This window comes from Protomyctophum parallelum, assembly GCF_964188405.1.
Source record: "Protomyctophum parallelum genome assembly, chromosome: 1".
Classification (NCBI taxonomy): Eukaryota; Metazoa; Chordata; class Actinopteri; order Myctophiformes; family Myctophidae; genus Protomyctophum; species Protomyctophum parallelum.
The window spans coordinates 74668200-74689537 of NC_139697.1; the positions used below are offsets into that span (position 1 = coordinate 74668200).

Sequence of the window (21338 nt, forward strand, 5' to 3'; positions counted from 1 at the left end):
CATATACCCATAGAGTGTAAAGGATAGAGACTGAACTGAACAATCACCATATACCCATAGAGTGTAAAGGATAGAGACTGAACTGAATGTAGCATCCTTCAATCACCATATACCCATAGAGTGTAAAGGATAGAGACTGAACTGGAGACAATCACCATATACCCATAGAGTGTAAAGGATCAATCACCATATACCCATAGTGTAAAGGATCAATCACCATATACCCATAGAGTGTAAAGGATCAATCACCATATACCCATAGTGTAAAGGATCAATCACCATATACCCATAGAGTGTAAAGGATAGAGACTGAACTGAACAATCACCATATACCCATAGTGTAAAGGATCAATCACCATATACCCATAGAGTGTAAAGGATCAATCACCATATACCCATAGTGTAAAGGATCAATCACCATATACCCATAGTGTAAAGGATCAATCACCATATACCCATAGAGTGTAAAGGATAGAGACTGAACTGAACAATCACCATATACCCATAGCGTGTAAAGGATAGAGACTGAACTGAATGTAGCATCCTTCAATCACCATATACCCATAGAGTGTAAAGGATAGAGACTGAACTGAATGTAGCATCCTTCAATCACCATATACCCATAGAGTGTAAAGGATAGAGACTGAACTGGAGACAATCACCATATACCCATAGAGTGTAAAGTATCAATCACCATATACCCATAGTGTAAAGGATCAATCACCATATACCCATAGAGTGTAAAGGATCAATCACCATATACCCATAGAGTGTAAAGGATAGAGACTGAACTGAACAATCACCATATACCCATAGTGTAAAGGATCAATCACCATATACCCATAGAGTGTAAAGGATCAATCACCATATACCCATAGTGTAAAGGATCAATGGGGATGATGAATCTATCGTTTCCTCTCCTGCTAGAATGTCCCCAATGAAGTCCCAGCTGTGCTGCTGAATCTGCCGGCAGTGGCATTCAGAACGTGCATACGTTGTTGTTAGTGTTGTTGTTGTTAGTGCATATGCGCTGCACAGGAAGAGGGCCACCAAACTTGAACATCCTGTTATTCACACATTCTATTGGGTGCCGCCCCCAGAGGTAAATTCAAAGGAAACAAACAGCAGAGGGAGCTGTTTTAACTTTATCATATTGGTATGAGTCTAGCTCTGGAGAAGCCTAGCCTAATGAGTCAACTGTGTAGGTGTGCAGCTGTCCATGGAGCCAACAATCTGGAATGTAGCATCCTTCAATCACCATATAGGCATATACCCATAGAGTGTAAAGGATAGAGACTGAATGTAGCATCCTTCAATCACCATATAGGCATATACCCATAGAGTGTAAAGGATAGAGACTGAATGTAGCATCCTTCAATCACCATATACCCATAGAGTGTAAAGGATAGAGACTGAACTGAATGTAGCATCCTTCAATCACCATATAGGCATAGAGTGTAAAGGATAGAGACTGAACTGAACAATCACCATATACCCATAGAGTGTAAAGGATAGAGACTGAACTGATCCTTCAATCACCATATACCCATAGAGTGTAAAGGATAGAGACTGGATGTAGCATCCTTCAATCACCATATAGGCATATACCCATAGAGTGTAAAGGATAGAGACTGAATGTAGCATCCTTCAATCACCATATAGGCATATACCCATAGAGTGTAAAGGATAGAGACTGAACTGGATGTAGCATCCTTCAATCACCATATACCCATAGAGTGTAAAGGATAGAGACTGAACTGGATGTAGCATCCTTCAATCACCATATACCCATAGAGTGTAAAGGATAGAGACTGGATGTAGCATCCTTCAATCACCATATACCCAGTGGTCCTGATTCTTCAAAAACGAAATGCGCCAGAGTGTAACGGTGGCGGAAACAGATATCGTATTTATCCGTCCGATCAAGCTACGTTGAGATGACGTGTTATTCAGAGAGTGGTGTGTACCACAGGTGCGCAGGTGTATCGCAGGTGTATGTCATACTGAATGCAGCGGGTGCAAAGTGATCGGAAAAGCACCCGACAACCTCATCTGCATTGATCCACGCCCAATTTCATACCATAAAAGGCTTCAAGCATGACTCAGCAGACAGCAGTTTGTCTGAGATCACAGCCGCGGTCACTGCTATCGAAGCTTGCAACGGTGCGTGCTCCGCTGAAGCAATATAATTATAATTTATTTAATTAAGTTCGGGACCAAGGCGGGTGCTCTCTCACACATATGCAGAGGTAAAACATATCCGATATTTAAAATATCGGATATGTCAATGCAAAAGTCGTCTTTTCAGAGAGAGCGAGAGAGAGACGAGAGAGGGAGGGGGGCTGCATGGGCCCTCGACACTGTTGCGCGATAAAGAACAGTAGCCCATAGCCCCATACATTCATAAGTAAATATATTATAGGCCTACCTCGTAGGCCTGGGATCCTCTTGTCTGAAGAAATTATAATCCAGTGAGTTTATCCAGTGAGTTAAACTATTCTGTGTGTGGCATCCATGTGATCAATATCAATATACATTATTATAAATTCTGTCTGTCTGTCCGTCATGTTCACGAGTGGAGGTGAGCTGGTTTAAAACTGATATGACTGGCCGACTTTCAAACACGCTGCATTCATTAGGCTATAAATGTGGTCTTCAATTTTTTATATAGGGCTAATTAGCCCTATTCATTTTCCAATGTGAATCGGATCGGCAGCACGCTGCATGTCTGCCCCCCCCCACACACACACACACACACACCGAAACAACGTTAGATTCGTACAGTGCAAAATGCAGATAAGTGTAGGCCTATGTTCTTATTATAATTGTGAGTTTGTTTTTTAACATGCAGTCCGCGAGAGCCGATCTACAAGCTCACAACGCGTTGCACTGCGAGTAGCCTAGAGAAGGCTGTCAAGTGAGCAGCGCAATCGCGCATGGCATGCTATAGAAATATCCTAATAAATAAATAAAAAGGTGTCGGGGCTTGCAGGGGCAGTTTCCTTATGGGACTCTATAGGCTAACTTGCCTCTAGAATGCATTTAGGCATACAAGTGCACTCGGCTTTTATATATATATATATATATATATATATATATATCGTTTTTTTATGTGCTGATCGACCAATATGTTGGGGGCACATGCCTACATATTTTATCTGAGATTTGGGGACTATTTATTGATTCAGCATGAAGACTAAAGCCTTCTGAATAAATCTATATGCAAGTGTATGCTTCCGCAAATTTCTCCGCCACCTAAAGAGGTGGCGGAGGATTTAGCGGAGTTTCCGACGAACCAAAGGCAGCGTCAAGTTCACGGCCATTTCCATGAATTCCAAATTAATGTGGGAAATCCACGTAAATGCCTTTCCGCCAGCGTCACGGCAATATATCAGCGGAAACACGTTGAAGAATCAGGCCCATAGAGTGTAAAGGATAGAGACTGAATGTAGCATCCTTCAATCACCATATACCCATAGTGTAAAGGATCAATCACTGAACTGAACAATCACCATATACCCATAGAGTGTAAAGGATAGAGACTGAACTGAATGTAGCATCCTTCAATCACCATATACCCATAGAGTGTAAAGGATAGAGACTGAACTGAACAATCACCATATACCCATAGAGTGTAAAGGATAGAGACTGAACTGAATGTAGCATCCTTCAATCACCATATACCCATAGAGTGTAAAGGATAGAGACTGAACTGGAGACAATCACCATATACCCATAGAGTGTAAAGTATCAATCACCATATACCCATAGAGTGTAAAGGATAGAGACTGAACTGGAGACAATCACCATATACCCATAGAGTGTAATGGATCAATCACCATATACCCATAGTGTAAAGGATCAATCACCATATACCCATAGAGTGTAAAGGATAGAGACTGAACTGAACAATCACCATATACCCATAGTGTAAAGGATCAATCACCATATACCCATAGAGTGTAAAGGATCAATCACCATATACCCATAGTGTAAAGGATCAATCACCATATACCCATAGAGTGTAAAGGATAGAGACTGAACTGAACAATCACCATATACCCATAGTGTAAAGGATCAATCACCATATACCCATAGAGTGTAAAGGATCAATCACCATATACCCATAGTGTAAAGGATCAATCACCATATACCCATAGAGTGTAAAGGATAGAGACTGAACTGAACAATCACCATATACCCATAGCGTGTAAAGGATAGAGACTGAACTGAATGTAGCATCCTTCAATCACCATATACCCATAGAGTGTAAAGGATAGAGACTGAACTGGAGACAATCACCATATACCCATAGAGTGTAAAGTATCAATCACCATATACCCATAGTGTAAAGGATCAATCACCATATACCCATAGAGTGTAAAGGATCAATCACCATATACCCATAGTGTAAAGGATCAATCACCATATACCCATAGAGTGTAAAGGATAGAGACTGAACTGAACAATCACCATATACCCATAGTGTAAAGGATCAATCACCATATACCCATAGAGTGTAAAGGATCAATCACCATATACCCATAGTGTAAAGGATCAATCACCATATACCCATAGAGTGTAAAGGATAGAGACTGAACTGAACAATCACCATATACCCATAGAGTGTAAAGGATCAATCACCATATACCCAGAGTGTAAAGGATCAATCACCATATACCCATAGAGTGTAAAGGATAGAGACTGAACTGGCGCAAAGCCCCCCCCCCCCCCCCCCCCGCTATTCATGTCAGTGAAAGTTGCTCAGTGGCGTTTTGAAGCATCCGGAAGGACCGCCTCAGAATGTCTACTTCTGCATTTGACCACCACATTTTGGTGGTAAAATGCAGAAGTGCAACCGAGCGCTCAATGTTAAAGCCCAGCTGCACGGGCATGCCTGCAGTCCTTCCTCTTACCACTAGGGCCCAGTGCTTCAACGTTGGAGCGCCTCACTGGACCCTTGCATATACCCCACAGGCCTTCACTTCTCATCCACACCTGTTTTATATATTAAAAAAATAAAAAACCTTTAAAACAGTTGAAATAACTTTGACTTTCCAATCGACTTTTGGTGTTTAAAGTAAAATACTAAACAAACTATTAAAAAAATCAAACCGAAAAGAATGAGGCGTATGTGTCTACAATAGCTTGATTTTTTTTACAGTTTGAATGGAGTTGTTGTAGTGAGCCCACAATTAAGACCTTTTAAGTCCTGTCCTTTTCATGTTGGTTTCTAAAACCAAAAGGGAGCCAGTGAGTGGAGTGAGGCCTAGATGATGAGCCTAGCTGTTTCCAGGAGAGACTGGCCTTATTGTCTAAGAGTCTTATTGAAAGTAATGGAGAACTCAAGAATTAAATATATTGCTGCTCTCTATGTAAGTCCTTGCTGCCTCAACAATAAAATTAAAATAAATTGCTTCTCTGTGTAAGTGCTTGCTGGTTGGATCTGCTATCACTCTTTCCCTTGTTCCGTGACATTATTAAATTTAAAATGTGTCACCAGTAATAACCCTGATCCTCTCACCCTGGGCGATAATACGGCTCTTGTCCTACACCAATATGTATTCTTCAGTTTTAGATCTAATATTCTAATTTTTGTCATGACCTTTTATATCAAACCACTTTTATTAGATTGAAGTCAGAGTGCACATATCCAAATACATGGCAGCATGCAATCTCTGACTCAATTTTATTATTGCCTCTTCTTTCTTCAAGCCAGTCATTCCAGAAGAGGCGGCATTAACAGGTCAAATGATCACTCATTAGTCAAATTCTTTCTTTGTTTTACTTTAGGGGCCATGGTTTGTTTTTCCTCTCCACTTCTCTATCTCTCTGTCATGCTCAGCTGGCAACAGGGCGGCCTCCTTATATGGAAGTCAGTGCATGGCAGTACTATGCAAATACAGTAGTCATCTCTCAAGACATATTCTGCTAACAGCAAAAACACATACTTAAACATATAATGTTGTTAGAAGAAAGAAAGCACGTTAATTTGGGTACGGGTCGGTCAAATTGCACCCGTGAAGACACCTATTGCAGGCTGATTATTATTATGATTAACCATTCAATAATGTCAACGTCAGTTTGTTTTTGGCTTTTCTGCCTTGATCATTGAAGTGAAGATGGACAGGAAAGAGGGGGAGAGACACAAAGCAAAGGTTGTCATGAACGGGACAAGAACACACGACGCACTGCCAGGCAAGAGCCTATACTGTACCATTAGACCATTAGACCATTAGGCCAGCGGGCGCCCCTAAATATATTCTTGTAAGGCAGCCATCACATTACAGTGATGCAGACTATATAGTTGCAGGCCTTTGCTGCCTTATTGAGGTGATGGAGAAATAACCGAGTTTATGTACAGTAACTGGTCTAGTGGCGCTATAATTAATAGTGACTTGCGAGTGCAATTAGATAATTAAACTAAACTGGTTTCCCTGGAGCTGTTTAATCAAGGACTAATTTAGAAAGACAAAGATGGAAGCTGAATGTGGGGTACAAAGCCAGTGGGTTTGAGAACCAGGCAATCTAAAACCAGCTGGTTTTGGTGGTGTTTATGACTTTGTGCGATTCATGTTGGTACTATACCAACTATGAATTAATTGCTTTTCATTTCATTTTATTCATTGCATTTGCTTGATTGCTTGAATGAGGCCTGAAGCCTCATTCTCATGTACCAAACCTCACTCAGCAAAGCTTTTATGTTCTGATTAGGCATTCCATCATGCTCGTTTAAGCACAGCTAGATTGGCTATTTCAACCAATCAAGTTGTAATGTTGTATTATGAGATAATTTACATGGAAGTGTAATGTCTGCACATTGTGTTCTGTCTTGTTCTGGTGCGTTCATTTTTGCTTTGCTAATGAGAACAGAGACACGCATGCACACATTTGGCTGCATATAGACACACATGGACAACAGTATACACACTTACATACAGTAAAGTAAAGTCTAGAATCTAGATCAAATCCCAAAGGACAAAGTGTGCGTGTGTGTGTGTGTGTGTGTGTGTGTGTGTGTGTGTGTGTGTGTGTGTGTGTGTGTGTGTGTGTGTGTGTGTGTGTGTACAGCCGGTTGCTAAGTCAACATCTTGAGTTTTCTTTTCTTAACCCATTTTGAGCGGGAACCTCTTTTGGTGGTTATATACATTATGTTATAATTTAGCTATTGAAAAATAGCAGATCTACAAGCTCATAGCGCGTCACCGAGTGGCGCGCTATGAACTTGTAGGTCTGCTATTTTTGAAAAATCGTTGTGCCTCAAATCTTTCAGAAAATTGTCATGATTTAGATTATTTTATTTTTTTAATTTCGACGTCAGGCCTGAATGCTGTAAATTATATTTATTTGTTAAAATGTCCAAGTTCTATATTCTTCCCACAGGCTCGCTGTGGTATGGAATCTCAAATGTTGCCAGGTGTGATGACTGTGTGCTGTGCTCGTTTGTTATCGCCAGGTATCTTCAGAACAACGGTGTGCAGCTCATCAGCAGGCACGCCTTCAGTGGCCTCTACATGCTGGAGTCCATGTGAGTATACCCTGCTTCCCTCCACAAGGAACGTTCAAGAATGAACATGGCATTGCTGTCGGGTTCTCAGTTTCTGATTACTGTCACTCTCAGAAAGTGGAAAACATAACCTGTGTCCCCTTCGATCCAATGCAGTTTAATCACACTTTTTAGAGTAAACAGACCCCCGTTTACTCTTTTATTTTCTAAAATTGAAAACTCTAAAAACAGCAGGCGTTTTGTTTTCAATGGGGAAAAAAAGTATTAAATTGAGAACAAAAAATCTAAACGAAAGAAGGAAAAATAAATAAATAATGCTGAACGCTAAACTATAATAACATTGGTGATGTTTTGTTTGTGTGTACGTTGCATTTATACAGTGTTGTTCATCTGATGTCATCTTGATGTGTCTCCCAGGAGTCTGAGTGACAACCTGATAACCCATCTGAGACCAGGTGTGTTCAGAGACCTCCACCAATTGCAGTGGCTGTAAGTAGAAAATAAAGGCTCATTCATACTCCAGTTTTAGGTGATAAGCAACTCACCTTTAAAGAAGAATTTCGGACTAGAAGGCTTTCTTATACCTTTATTTGTAGTCCAGGTGTTATTTTGTGCAAAAAACGCATTAGTGGCTATTTCCCCTACCATAAGCCCTCAATGGGGCGTTGGGTTTTAGTGCTAATTTGCTTATTTACATCCTCTCTTCATAATGTAAATAGTATCCCGAGCGGCACACTTTACTACTTATTTCGGTGAAAATAAGCAAATTAGCACTAAAACCCAAGGCCCCATTGAGGGCTTCAATTCTGTTTACTAAAGCAGGTGAGATGGGGAGATTGAACACTATACAGTAGATCTATATTACCCTAATCCTACCTATAAATCCTTATGCAATTTCTGTAAATTGTAGGTTATGGGTTTACTGTACTGTAGGTAGTCCACAAGAGGGAGGCACAATGCTTTGTTATTGTGACTGCATGTCGCATTTACTATGAAATCGTGCATTTCCCGTCAGTCAGTTGGTCACCCCTGACCATATATGGTCATGCCTCGTGACATCACGTGAGGCGTGACATCATCAGGGATGGAGATCCCTGGTGTCATTAATATTAAGCCCATATATGGGAATGCCATACATTTTGGCCAGCAAATCTGACCTCAAACCCTTAGATCTCCATATGGAGCTGACCTATTTTGACATTCCATATGTTGATCCTTCCCCATCCATCCTTCCTCTTCGATGTCTCCCTTTTGACTGATACCTGTCCATTTAAACTCTAGACCCCAAAGTTATCAGTGCAGCTGCGCCCGGCAGCCGGCGAACACTAGTGTTCTCAACAGGCCCGGCCCTGTCTGCTGTCACCTATAGGCAGAACAGATGCTTGAACGCGACATCGCCCTTTAGAGCGAGGTTGCTTCTCACCCTCAGGCATCTTACTGGTCTAAAGCAGTAATAATGTTGTAGCAAGAGTAACAGCTGTTATTGTACTATAGTCTATTGATTGATTGATTTAAATATTTATTTTGCAGAATTACAGTACATTTCAAGCACAAACTCAATACAAAGACTGTTAACTGTGAGTGGACGATCCAATTAAGCATTACACTTGTTTACAAGAGGGTCCACCGTGTTCAATTCATCAAAACATTTAGAGACGTACAAATAGACACTTCTATATAGTCAAAGAACAGAACAGGAATTCATCATAATACGATTGATTTAATTTATGGGTGATTCAAGGACTTAGACTATCTTTATCTAAATATTGCCTGTAACCTAGCCTGACCTAAGCAGAGACATTTCTGGTCTAGAGGGGCGGGTCGCGCCTCAGAAATGCGCGCACCCTGATTGGATCTCATCGATCTGTCCGTCACCCCCGGCCCCTCCTCTCCCCCCTAGTGCAGCGCTACGTCACATCATTTAGAGCGACGCCCACCCAGAAGGGTTGACTCCCACTTTTAGACTGGTTCAGCCCACGGCTTTTTCCAGGCTTTCATCTTTCGCGCAGACGAAATGAAAGCCTGGGTATCGAGGCTACCTGTAACCTCTCTTATGTAGTGGGATTACATAAGAAAATGTCAAAATACAAAGGAAACAGCTTGATGTAATTGAAAGATTGAAAATAATATGTAATCTGCTCCAAAATAAGAGGCGCAGCTATCTTTAGGAGAAACGGGGGCGTCATTTATCATCCCCCGTCGAGCCCTTGTGATAAGAACAACAGGAGTACAGAGTGGCTGCAAATAAAATCAGTTTAGCTATTTGTGCAAACACAATCAAACAGTATGAAGTGGGTGTCCTCTGTATCTTGTTAAATAAATTGAGGGCGAATATTTTCAGGTCAAGATCGGGATACCTATTTTATCCAATCAGGATTTTGCAGAGAACGTGCACAGGAGTTAGAAGCACGCTGGGCAAGACCCAACCTGTAGAGGCTATCATTTGTTTTGTTCGGACGTTGCAGGACTTTTGCGGAAGTACTGCTCAAGGAAATTACGTTGAGGCTTTACAAATCAGTTTACATTCTCTGTGAATGAAACAAGTTTTGTGATTGGTCGGAACAATATTGTATTCGGGGGAAATACATTTGTCGGATGTTCCGGACCTACACTTCCGCCGATAGCGTCTCTGCCTTAGGTTGTGAGTTTGTGACCAGGCTTTTCTCTTTGCAGATGAGTAAGCCTGGGGCAGAGGCAAAAATTGGAAGTGATGACACTAAGAAATGACCATATACGTGTTTTAGAATGGCTTTTATAACTATCTGTGTGAGAGAGAGAGAGCGAGTGCATTTTCCGGCAGCGGCGTCAGCCGCCAAACTGCAGCCGCGGCAATGTTTCCGCGTTAGTCTGACACCCTACCCTGCCCTAGCCTGGATCCAGCCCAAAGACCCCGCCCACTCTCTGAGTGGACTGCATCTCTTGGTCTGGTGTTGTGCTGTGAACCTATAATTTCTTTGGTACAAAAATTTATTATCCAATGAGAATCGGTGGCAGGGGTGGGTCTAACAAACAACCAATCAGCACGAGGCCCGTTTTCAGCGTCATCACACAGCGCAACACACATGAGGAAGGAGGGAAAAACAACAACAATGGCTATTGGTTGAGGGAAATTCTAATCCCCTCCCCCTTGAAATCGCTCAGACAGGAGACAATGTCAGACTGAAGCTTCAAGAAAGCTACAGTCTGATAATCAGGCTAACCCTGACCCTAACCTCACAGGGAATCCACGGATGACTTTTAACGCTGCCATGCTGACACGATAAACCAATAACAACAGTCGTACAATCCAATTCCAATTAAGAAATATTGCAAAAATCAAGCCTTTCCTAGATAGTCATACATGCCCTCATTTCATCACACCTCGACTACTGCAATTCCCTCTACTCCGGCCTTAGTAAGAAAATCACATCCCGCCTACAGTTAATCCAAAATCCTGCTGCCCGACTGCTTACCAACACCAAGAAACGGGACCATATTACACCTGTACTTGCGACTCTGCACTGGCTGCCTGTGAGTGCCAGAAGCGATTTTACTCATAAAGCCCTAAATGGGCTGGCCCCCACCTACAGTACATCCTCGAAATGCTGTCCCCACCTAAATCTGAACGCATCCTCAGATCTTCGGATAAGGCCCTCCTTGAGGTCCCTATGACGAACCTAGTCACCTACTGTAGATTATGGAATGCTCTACCGGTGCATGTAAGGTTAGCACCATCTGTTTAAGTCACTTTTAAAAACTCACCTTTACACAGAATGTTTTTTACCCTTTCTATAGGAGATTGTACATATTCAACTGCTGCTATTTGTCTTCTTTTCCTTTTGTGTTTCTCGTTTTCAAACTGCTCTTGATTGTGACTTGCTACAGTATATGTTGTTTTAGTTTTTTAACCTTGTACTGTACAGCACTTTGTTTTGAAAGGTGCTATACTGTATAAATAAAGTTCATTATCATTACCCCAAATCCTAACCTAACCCTATCGGCAACGCATGTTGGGATCCACGGGTGAGTTTTAACCAGCCATGCATGTGTACCTGCACCGCATGTCGGGAGCCACAGTGAACTGCTGCGGCTGTTATCAGCAGTTGATGCGTCTGGACCGGTGGCCGCCGCACGGACCGGCAGGCGGAAACACTGCCGCGGCTGTTTGGCCGGTTTGGCCGTCGGGAGGGCCGGGACTATTCCCGGTGGCCTGCCTCCTAGTGGCCTGCCTGGCTGGCCTGACCTGCATCAGGCCACAACCATGAAAAAAGTTGAGCACCACTAACATAGAAACATATGTTTTTCAGAAAACTATTAATAAATCAGCCTCAGGTCTAAATGGGTTAAAGCGTCTGAGGACGCTGTTAATGATTCTGCTTTGTAAAACGGATTACTGCACTTCATGATAATTCAGGTTTATCCTCTCTGACAGAGAGGAGGGATACACGCTGGTACTTGTTTTGATTTGAAGGCATTGCCAATCCCTGCTTATATTAGAGGGAAAAAAGGTGAAGAGTCCAGATGGTTAAGTGGTGCTCACAAAGTTAAAACAAACTCATAGATGAGAGGGAGGCTCTCTGTTTCAACACAGCTGTGTCGTCTTCTTCTACTTTCGTGTAATGTAGTCATATGTCCAGCTCATATGTCGCAAAGCCACGCTCTTGTCTCTGGTCCCACGTGGAAGAGGCCAGCCTCTGAAGGAGCTCTGTACAGAGGACAGGCTCTTGTCTCTGGTCCCACGTGGAAGAGGCCAGCCTCTGAAGGAGCTCTGTACAGAGGACAGGCTCTTGTCTCTGGTCCCACGTGGAAGAGGCCAGCCTCTGAAGGAGCTCTGTACAGAGGACAGGCTCTTGTCTCTGGTCCCACGTGGAAGAGGCCAGCCTCTGAAGGAGCTCTGTACAGAGGACCGGCTCTTGTCTCTGGTCCCACGTGGAAGAGGCCAGCCTCTGAAGGAGGACTGTACAGAGGACAGGTGGTAATTACAGTATGTGGTCGGAGGTCTGCTCAGGCTTGCCACACTCGCATGCTGCGCTGTCTGCCAGGCCCCACTCCTTCATGGACGATTTGAAGCGACCAACACCCCAGTACGGAGGCGGTTCAGCAGGGTCCAATGCCGGCGTGGTAGATGTTCTCCTTCGACTCCATCTCCTGGGTCTTGGATGTAGCGGTGCAGACGTGTTGGCTCAGCCGACTCCCATTCCCGCTTCCAGGTGGTTGCCAGCCATGCCCTTGTAGACAGGTCCTCGGGGATGGAACCAAGCATCTCTTGTACTGTCCAGTTGTAGGGGTGGTGGGACTTGAGTCTACATGGGGGCGCTGCCTATAGTTGTTGTTTCATGCAGGATATGCCAGTCTTGTTCTTGGGCTTTCCTTGCAAGTGCAAGGGTCGCAGCCTCTCGTCGGAGGCCGGCCTGACTGGCAGGTGGGTGTGGGCTTCAGGCAGCCAGTTACGATCCGAAGGGCATTGTTGATGACAGCATCAACCTTCTTCACGTGTGGGCTTCTACTCCAGACTGGAGCACAGTACTCGGTAGCATAGAACAACAGTGCTTGTGTGGAGATCCATATATTGTCCTGGCAGAGGCTCCCCAAGTTGTGCCAGCGAGGCGGAGGGTAAGTGAGACCCTTGATGTCACTTTGGCTCTTACTTCCTGCAGATGTTGTTTGTAGGACAGTGTCCTGTCCAGCCGAACCCCGAGGTACTTGGGGGCTAGTTTGTACTCTAGGCGCTTGTTGTCGACGGACACCCACAGTTCCCGCTTTGCCTCTCTGTTGCACAGATGGTATGCGGCCAACACTGTCTTCCCGGTACTGAGCTGCAGACGCCACTTGATACCTGCGTGAGATAGAGCTATGTCCCATAGCCTGAAGGGATGCGATGCTCTGATTGGCGTTTGAGGCTGAAACTTCAAAATAAAATGCCCAAATTAACCATTTCACCCAGTCTTTAATTGATTTTATGCTTAGCCCTGTTTAGCAAATACAGGCTTATTTTTTTATTTAAAGTCCTTGCTCGTCGGAGAGCACTTTAAGTGTCTCCCGTATTATGTTTGTCCATCTGATAGAGTTTAGCAAGAGTGGCCCAACTAAATGGAAAGTTTGTTGCTTTCATCCACTTTAAACCTGTCATCCCTTGTCACGCTGAGGAAGGTTTGACATCCGGATTCCGGAACGCATCCGGTGTCGAGTCGGTCGGATACGCCGTTGTCCAGAACCAGCACAAAAGCCTCTGCCCGGGCTCTGGACCTGATCACCCCTATATCTCCATATATGGAGCTGGCCTGTTCTGACATCACAACACTTCATATTTGGGAATGCCTGACACAGAACTCCATATAGCAATGAAGGGACACACAGAGACAGATACAAAATCTCCATATATGGGCATAAAAGGGACACATACAGATGGATGGAACGGGTACTCTGACACGGGTATTGAACGGGTACTCTGACACGGGTACAACAGGTATTGCATAGCCAGGTGGGGCATGGATGTCCAACTTCCATCGTTGCCGACTTGGTTCTCTACAGCTGGGCACCTGTCTAATCCGAAACACCACAGGCAGAATTTTGATAGTCCGTATCGTTTGGCCATTATCGGCTTCCAAATTTAGTGGGGGGGGCAAAAATACCACAAATCACGAACGGAGGGCTCCATCTTTTGCCACCCTTATCCCTAAACTTATTTGCCATTTTCTTACATTTTGAAAATCATTTTTAAATGGTTCCAACTAGCCAATCTACATCTACATGTTGTGAGCCTGTAGATCAGCTATTTGAAAAGGTTTTAAAGGTTTTTTTTTATTGTAAAAAATGGCAAATAGATATAGCCCGGAATGTCCAATCCACCCAAAATTTTAATCACATGTCGAGGGTCGTTGAAACAACAGAGAGCCAAAAGCAATTCCATTTTCATCCATAGGGGGGCCGCAAATACATGAAAATAATCAAATGTTTGTTCCACAAAGTGTGGATAAATCCCACCCACCCACATAATCACAGGGGTGACTTCAGTGGGAGCTCAGGGGCCTATATTTCCGAAGGCGTTTGTACCTTTGAGCCAACCACACTTTGCAATTTCCCCAGAATTGCACCTTTCCTGTACTACTTGCCCGACAGGCAAGTGCCTCTGACACCAGACTGATTACACCTCAAAACACTGTACATCATTTGGTATTCATTGGGTAAGGAAGGACTAGTCACTATACTAAAGATTCTCAAAAAATAGCTTACAAAGAAAATAAGTAAAAAGATGGCGTAACATGACCTTGTAATATGCGTCTAAGCTTTGTTTGTAATGTGTGGTTCTTTGTTTCATCAGGTTATTGGATAACAACCCTCTAACAAGGCTGTCTCACGACACCTTCCGTGGACTCCAGTCTCTCCGGTACCTGTGAGTGTATTTCTTTCTTATGCAAATTGCAAGTGTTAACTCAATAAATCCAGGAAAGCATGTGCATCATTTTAGATTGACATGGCCAAAGCATTTTCGGGGGTCCCCAGCCAAAAAGGTTGAGAACCCCTGGTTTCATGGTATAACCCATGTTATGCTTAGCTGTGATTGGACCATAGCAGTTTGGGGAGGGCCTTTGCTATAGGTCAATTGCGTCATAAGATCAACGGACGTGTTCGCACACCTGCTCGGTCAAATGGGTGATGAGTTGGGGCAGGATTTGACCTTTCGGTTGGAGCTGTTTTTAAAATGGGTCAGAGTACCGTCCTCCGCTCCAAGGATCAACAAGAGCCAATAGTGAGCATGACAACAGCCCCTGGAGCGAAGGGCGACATTTTGCTCCGCACTGCTCGTATGCTCTGGTCCTCACATGTATAGTAATACGTGTGTGTGTGTGTGTGTGTGTGTGTGTGTGTGTGTGTGTGTGTGTGTGTGTGTGTGTGTGTGTGTGTGTGTGTGTGTGTGTGTGTGTGTGTGTGTGTGTGTGTGTGTGTGTGTGTGTGCGCTTCTCTGCAGGTCCATGGTGAACACCTCTCTAGAGCAGCTGTCCCATCCCAGCTTCTGTCATCACATGCCCGCTCTGGTCTGGCTGTGAGTCAACTGTGTGTGTTACGTTTAAATTATGTCTAGATACTGTACAGTATATGTTTGAGTGTATTTCAGACAATCTCTATTGTTGTTGGACATTCTGTGTGTGCGTATGTGCGTGCGTGTGTGTTGTGTACCTGTATGCACTACGCACTACATTATTCCATTAAAACCGGGAAAGCATCTGTGTCATTTTAGATTTTAGCGGTGGCTATTCAAAAATAGCAGATGTACAAGCTCGCAGCGTGGCACAAAGTGAAACATTCTGAGCTTGCATATCTGCTATTTTTGAACATTTTTGGAATAAGAAAAAAGTGTGAGGACTACTGATTTAGAAGGCACGTGTAGAATCTGCCTAAAACAATAGAGAGCATGATGATGGAGGAAAGTGGACACAGTGGAAGAGAGTGGAGATGGAGAGATGGGGAAGAGAGAAGTGTGGGAACAGAGGAGAATGGCCTTCTATAGTTACAGTAGAAAGTTGTCGTTCCCTGATGTCATCGCTAGGGACACAAGCATCAGTAATGGCCCCTACACACTGTAGGAGTTTTAAAGTTGTCGGCGAGTCATCAGATCGTTATGTATTTCACACTACAGGAGGCTTTTTTTAAATCCACTGTCTTATATCTGTGTGGCTTTCACACTATACGATTGGTCGCCGACTAGGCATCACACACTGCAAGTTGTGATGCCTAGATGTGAGGAACTGGGGATGGCAATGAAGGACCGGAAAGTCTGACGTGGCATTGTGAAATCCATGATCTCAACCGCGGTTGAAAAAGGATGATGATGATGAGATGAGAATTGGAAAACCCCTTGGTAAACAAAATGTGGTGTATTTATTGAAATGCCAAATTCTTGTTTGTTTGTTAATATTTTGCAGTGTACCGTACCCCAGGCAATATTTAAATGCATTTCTCTTCTATGTTGCTGTTGGATATAAAATTGCAAAACCTCGTTTTCTGTCAATCTGTGGTTTGATTGTTCCACGCTGCCTCCAGCTTGGTTTTGGTCTCGCATTGGGGCTCTTGCCCCACTCCGAATTGAGGTCTGGAGAAACTCACTTGAAAGAGTGGAGCAGCTGACTCGCTGGGGCACGGCTAAACAACAGTGAGTGGTGACAGGACCAGAGTACATCTGTGTTATTACAACCGCTTGTGGCCAAAAACTAAATCGGGCAATTCATATGCATCAGTAAATTCGGAAGAGAAACATTTTAAAACATTGCTAGGTTATGTGCCACTCACACTATAAACATGACTCATAATGTCACTTTTCACTTAAACATTCCCCAGCTTTCTGAGAAAGGCCTCGAATCTGAGGTTAAGCTTGGCCTCCTTGGGCTAAAAACAGCCATAGCCACTTTTTCGCCGTTTTTACCCCAAGGAGTGTTTTTTGTGCAAAACTAATGCTTGGAATGTATTCAGAATCATGAAAACCCCCTGGTTTGACATGTCACATCATGCTACTTAAAGCATAAGGAAAGTTTGACATTTTTGTCTGCCATAGGATGTTAATGGTAGGGTCACAAGAAACCCCTATGAAAAAATTGCCCAATACCGACAGCCGGACAGCAAGTGGATTCATGAATGTATATATATATAGACAATATTTTAGGCCAATAAAATAGACTATAAACCAAATTTCCCACCCGTCCACCCCATCTGCCAGGATTATATCAGCCGTGAGACTGATCATGTGATCATGGTGATACATTCTTCTGTTGTACGAGCTTCATAGTTAAAGACCTGGCAAAATGGCTTTTTCACTCATTTTATTTTGACCAATCAATCGGAAGGTCCCATTCCATCAGTGCAGCTGTGCAGTGGAGTGGCTAGTGATTGTGTAACCTGTCGCTCACGCAGCCCAAGGTAGAGGGAGAGGGCCAGTGTGAAGCATGTCTGTTACCAAGTTGCTTGTTTCTAACTTACAATATTTTCAGATACATATTTGTGTGCTGCTTAAGTTTAAAATGAGTAATACACGGACTGGATGTGATCAACTATTTACCTTACTTTAGGTACTTTAAGTATATTTTCTTTCTACTTTTAATGACATAAACATGAACAGCTCGAGGTGTAATTATATAGTGGTGGTATAATAATGCTACTTTTACTTTTGCAGACGGGAGCGCAGCAGGGGCGTGTTGCCCCATGTTGGGAGGTTTTAACACTCTGGTGACCCCAGATCAGACCAACAGTGTCTGTTGACAGAGAACAGGGTTCATGAGGTTCATGCCATGGTTCCACAACAACCTGAAAACCTGGGAGAAATGGTGTTGTTGTGGAGAAAGGATAGGAAATAAATCAGTGAATCTCTAGCGATCTTCTTACTTATTTTACTAACTGCCCCATTCTCTCTCTCTCTCTCTCTCTGTCAGTGACCTCGTTGGGAACCAGATTCAGATGCTCAACTATTCCTTGTTGAAGAACTGCAGTAAACTTACAGTTCTGTAAGTATTACGTCACTCTCGTGTTTAGCTGATCCTGTTTTCCTCGTGACAACTGTAGCCTGTTTCTAATGCCACTTTTTTTTGTGAATCAAGGCAAAACTCAAATACAAGCTTTAGCCCTGATGAAGACCGGTATAGGTCGAAACATGTTGGATTAATAAAGTATATAGATGTGATAAGTTTTAACATTTTTTTACTTGTACGTTTCCAATGAGCACCTGGTTGTTTCTTTGCCTCTGTCAAATACAAGCTTGTTCCACTCTGACCACTCTCATGTGCGTTGTCCTATTAACCATTTCAACAAATATTTCACAAAAAATGTAATATTTTAAATGAATAGGTGTAACATTCAGGCATATGGAGCAATAAAAGATTGTTCAGTTGGACTGACTCTGACCGGCCCGCGAAAGATTACTTGATAATCAGAAAATAAAACATACTTTCTAATTACCTTATGGGTGGACTAAAACTCAAGACTCAACACTCATCTCTTGCTGATAGTAAGCAGGTTGTGAAAGTGGCACCTCCAGGGTCCTCCAAATGGAAGAACAACTAAGACCGCTACCTCTAATGTTCTCATTGTTAAAAGAAAAGGCTATTTACAGGAAATAGTCACTATGCCTATAATTTGAGTCAAATGTTTCACATTTTGTTTACCATTGCTTTGCAAAACAATGCCATTTACTGCTTTTTATATAGAAATAAAATTGATATTATGCATAATTAAGTTCAGCCTTTTGGCCCGGCCCTCCAAAATATTTTCTGTTTCTCATTTGGCCCCTTGGGAAAAATAATTGCCCACCCCTGTTCTAAACGAACACAAACAAACTCAGTTCTAGAAGGGGGTTGGGGCAGTGAATGGCACCACAAGATATTTAGTTGATCTCTTTCACAGAACCAGGCCATGTTATGCTCTGAACAAAGTAAATTACCGTATGTAACACAGTCGCCAAACCACAGGGTAAATACCGGTAGTCACACACAAGCGGAGGGCAAAGTGAGCGATGTAATGACTCAGAGACTATAGTATAGGATGTCAGGTAAGCATCTACTGTACGTATATTCTATTTCTAACGCTGTGGCTCCCTGGAGCAATTCAAAGGCAGAGTTCATGAGAGGCAAATCAGGCAATGGGTAATATTCTTCACCGTTATGCTATTGACACATCGCCTGAAGTCTAAGCACAGGCAGATAGGTTTGTACTTTGTACCACAAAGAAGGAACAGGCTTCAAGGCGATGGACAGATTATCCCTGCCGCCAGGAGATTTTGATCTCTGCACTCCATCCCACTCCGGCTTTGAACCAGGCTTATCTATGTTGTTTTTTGGGAAAATAACGTCTGTCTCAGGTCTTATGTTAAGTCTGGATTAAACAGAATGAAAGTGCTCCAGGCAATTAATTCTTTCATCTTTTTCTTTATTTTTTTATCATTTCTTTAATTCTCTCCTTTCCTCTCTGACGTCTGTCTGTCTGTCAGTCTCTCTCACTCTCACTCTCTCTGTGTCTAAGAGAGGGTAATTTAGTTCGGGGTGTAATTGTGATTTAACCTTTTCTCACATTTATCGCATTCGTCAATATTATTGCTGTGTTGTGGCCCGTTATTTTTGTGAAGAAAGAGCTAGACAGCTCCAAGCACTATAAGTATAGACTCTCGGGTGGATGAGAAGAACGGATCCTTTTTTTTCGAGGCCGCCATGATGATGATGTGTCCATCATCTCTGTACCAAATATTGACTGTTTTAGTCTAACTGAAACAGAATTCATCATATCCTTTCAATAAGGTCAGGATCTCTAGTTTACATCTTATTCCACAGTAATTCAGAGGGAAAAAATCTCTCTCTCTCTCTCTCTCTCTCTCTCTCTCTCTCTCTCTTACCATTACCTATATTGTTGCTGTTGGGTAGAAACCTTGCACCTCCACCTCCACTACCTGTTTCCTACCTTTGTGTTTTGTACATCATGCCCTACTTCATCATTCAAGAGTGTCCCCCTAAAGCTTGCATTTAGGCTATTCTCACTATTTTTAAATGTTTTTTTAAAATGAGGAAAGGGTTTTGGTTTTGGACATATGGTTTCCATCTGAGAGCAGCAAGATGTAACCTGCAGCCAGTTTACCTCTGAGACATCCAGTCCACCCACGGAAGGCGTGAACAATCGGTTATTGTCCAGGCAGACTGGCAGGGCTTGTTGAGCTTTACTGCTAATGTTACTTCAAATGGCTCTTGGATGGTTCAGCGCCCGAGGCACCGATTTGTGATTTGTGTCATTCAAAGGAACAGTTTCCCTCGCTCTGCTTAGGAGCTCCAGTCAAATCAAATATCTTAGAGGACAGACAGACAGACAGACAGACGACCTCACGGGGCTGACGTCAGTGGCACGCAGTTTATTTATCTGTCATCTGGGAGAAGAGTATACTGGAGCACGCACAGTCCTTTTTTAAATTGACTTTATGATTTCCCAATGGTCTACTGGGTGGGGAAATCACTGATGTGGTCTGCAGTCATGGCCTGTTAATTAAATCACAGGACCAAAACATGGAAAGACTGAATTTAATTAATTGTTGTGTCAGTCTACCATGTGGACCCTAGCGTCTCTATTCTAGTTTGGACAAACAACCTATCACAGGGGTGAAAAAGGGGTTACAAAATCGTGGGATAAAAAATATATTTAAAAAGGACACTTTGACACAATGCCAAGAGAAGCAGGGGGCCAAATTGGTAAACTTTGGATTACTTGACAACCGCTCTACCTCGTGTGCCACAGTCCTGACTAATCCTGACTTTCCCTTCTTGTCCTGTGCAGCTCACTGATGGGCAACAGGATTACATCCATACCCGAGAACACCTTCCAGTCCCTGTGGAACCTGCAGGAACTGTAAGTAAAGAAAACAAATACTGGATGGAAAGCTACCCTGAAAACGCAGTGACCCCGGGGGGGCATAGAGCCAGCGGAACTGCTCAGCCTGGTATTCCTAAACAGAACCTAAGTAAACTATGCTTAAACAATTAAACCTAACCTCCTTCCTAACCTTCTAAAAACGGTGCCTGACCCTATTCCTAAACTTAGCCCCAGTATGCCTAACCCTAAACTTATTTCTAACCTTATTCTCCGTTAAATAAATTCAATAATTCAAGAACCACCCCACCGAGTAGTCAGCTTGAGGTTGGAGGAAAAAAACGAGGTTGAGCGTTCTGGCGAACATTCTGGATAGAAGTAAACGATCTCCTCCATCAAATTACAATTTATAATTTAGGCATTTATCAGACGCTCTTAATCCAGAGTGATTTACAGTAAGCAAGAACATGCAACACATGTATGGTAATACAGCAGTTCATTGCAGCACAGCAGTTCAGATACA

At 43.0% G+C, this 21338-nt stretch overlaps 2 protein-coding genes across 5 annotated transcripts in view; one reads left to right on the top strand and one right to left on the bottom strand.

Moving 5' to 3' along the window:
- LOC310863201 (uncharacterized protein) overlaps positions 1-21338 on the bottom strand; it is a 322397-nt gene that overhangs the window by 123922 nt on the left and 177137 nt on the right. The gene's annotated exons all lie outside the window — the stretch shown is intronic.
- Positions 1-21338, top strand: part of LOC310863175 (relaxin receptor 1-like) — a 121898-nt gene that overhangs the window by 75907 nt on the left and 24653 nt on the right. For all 4 annotated transcript variants that reach the window (XM_083771342.1, XM_083771343.1, XM_083771344.1 and 1 more), the window contains 6 exons: positions 7457-7528; positions 7925-7996; positions 14808-14879; positions 15456-15530; positions 17908-17979; positions 20783-20854. In XM_083771342.1, the coding sequence (XP_083627468.1) occupies positions 7457-7528; positions 7925-7996; positions 14808-14879; positions 15456-15530; positions 17908-17979; positions 20783-20854 (435 nt within the window). The remainder of the gene's footprint in view (positions 1-7456; positions 7529-7924; positions 7997-14807; positions 14880-15455; positions 15531-17907; positions 17980-20782; positions 20855-21338) is intronic.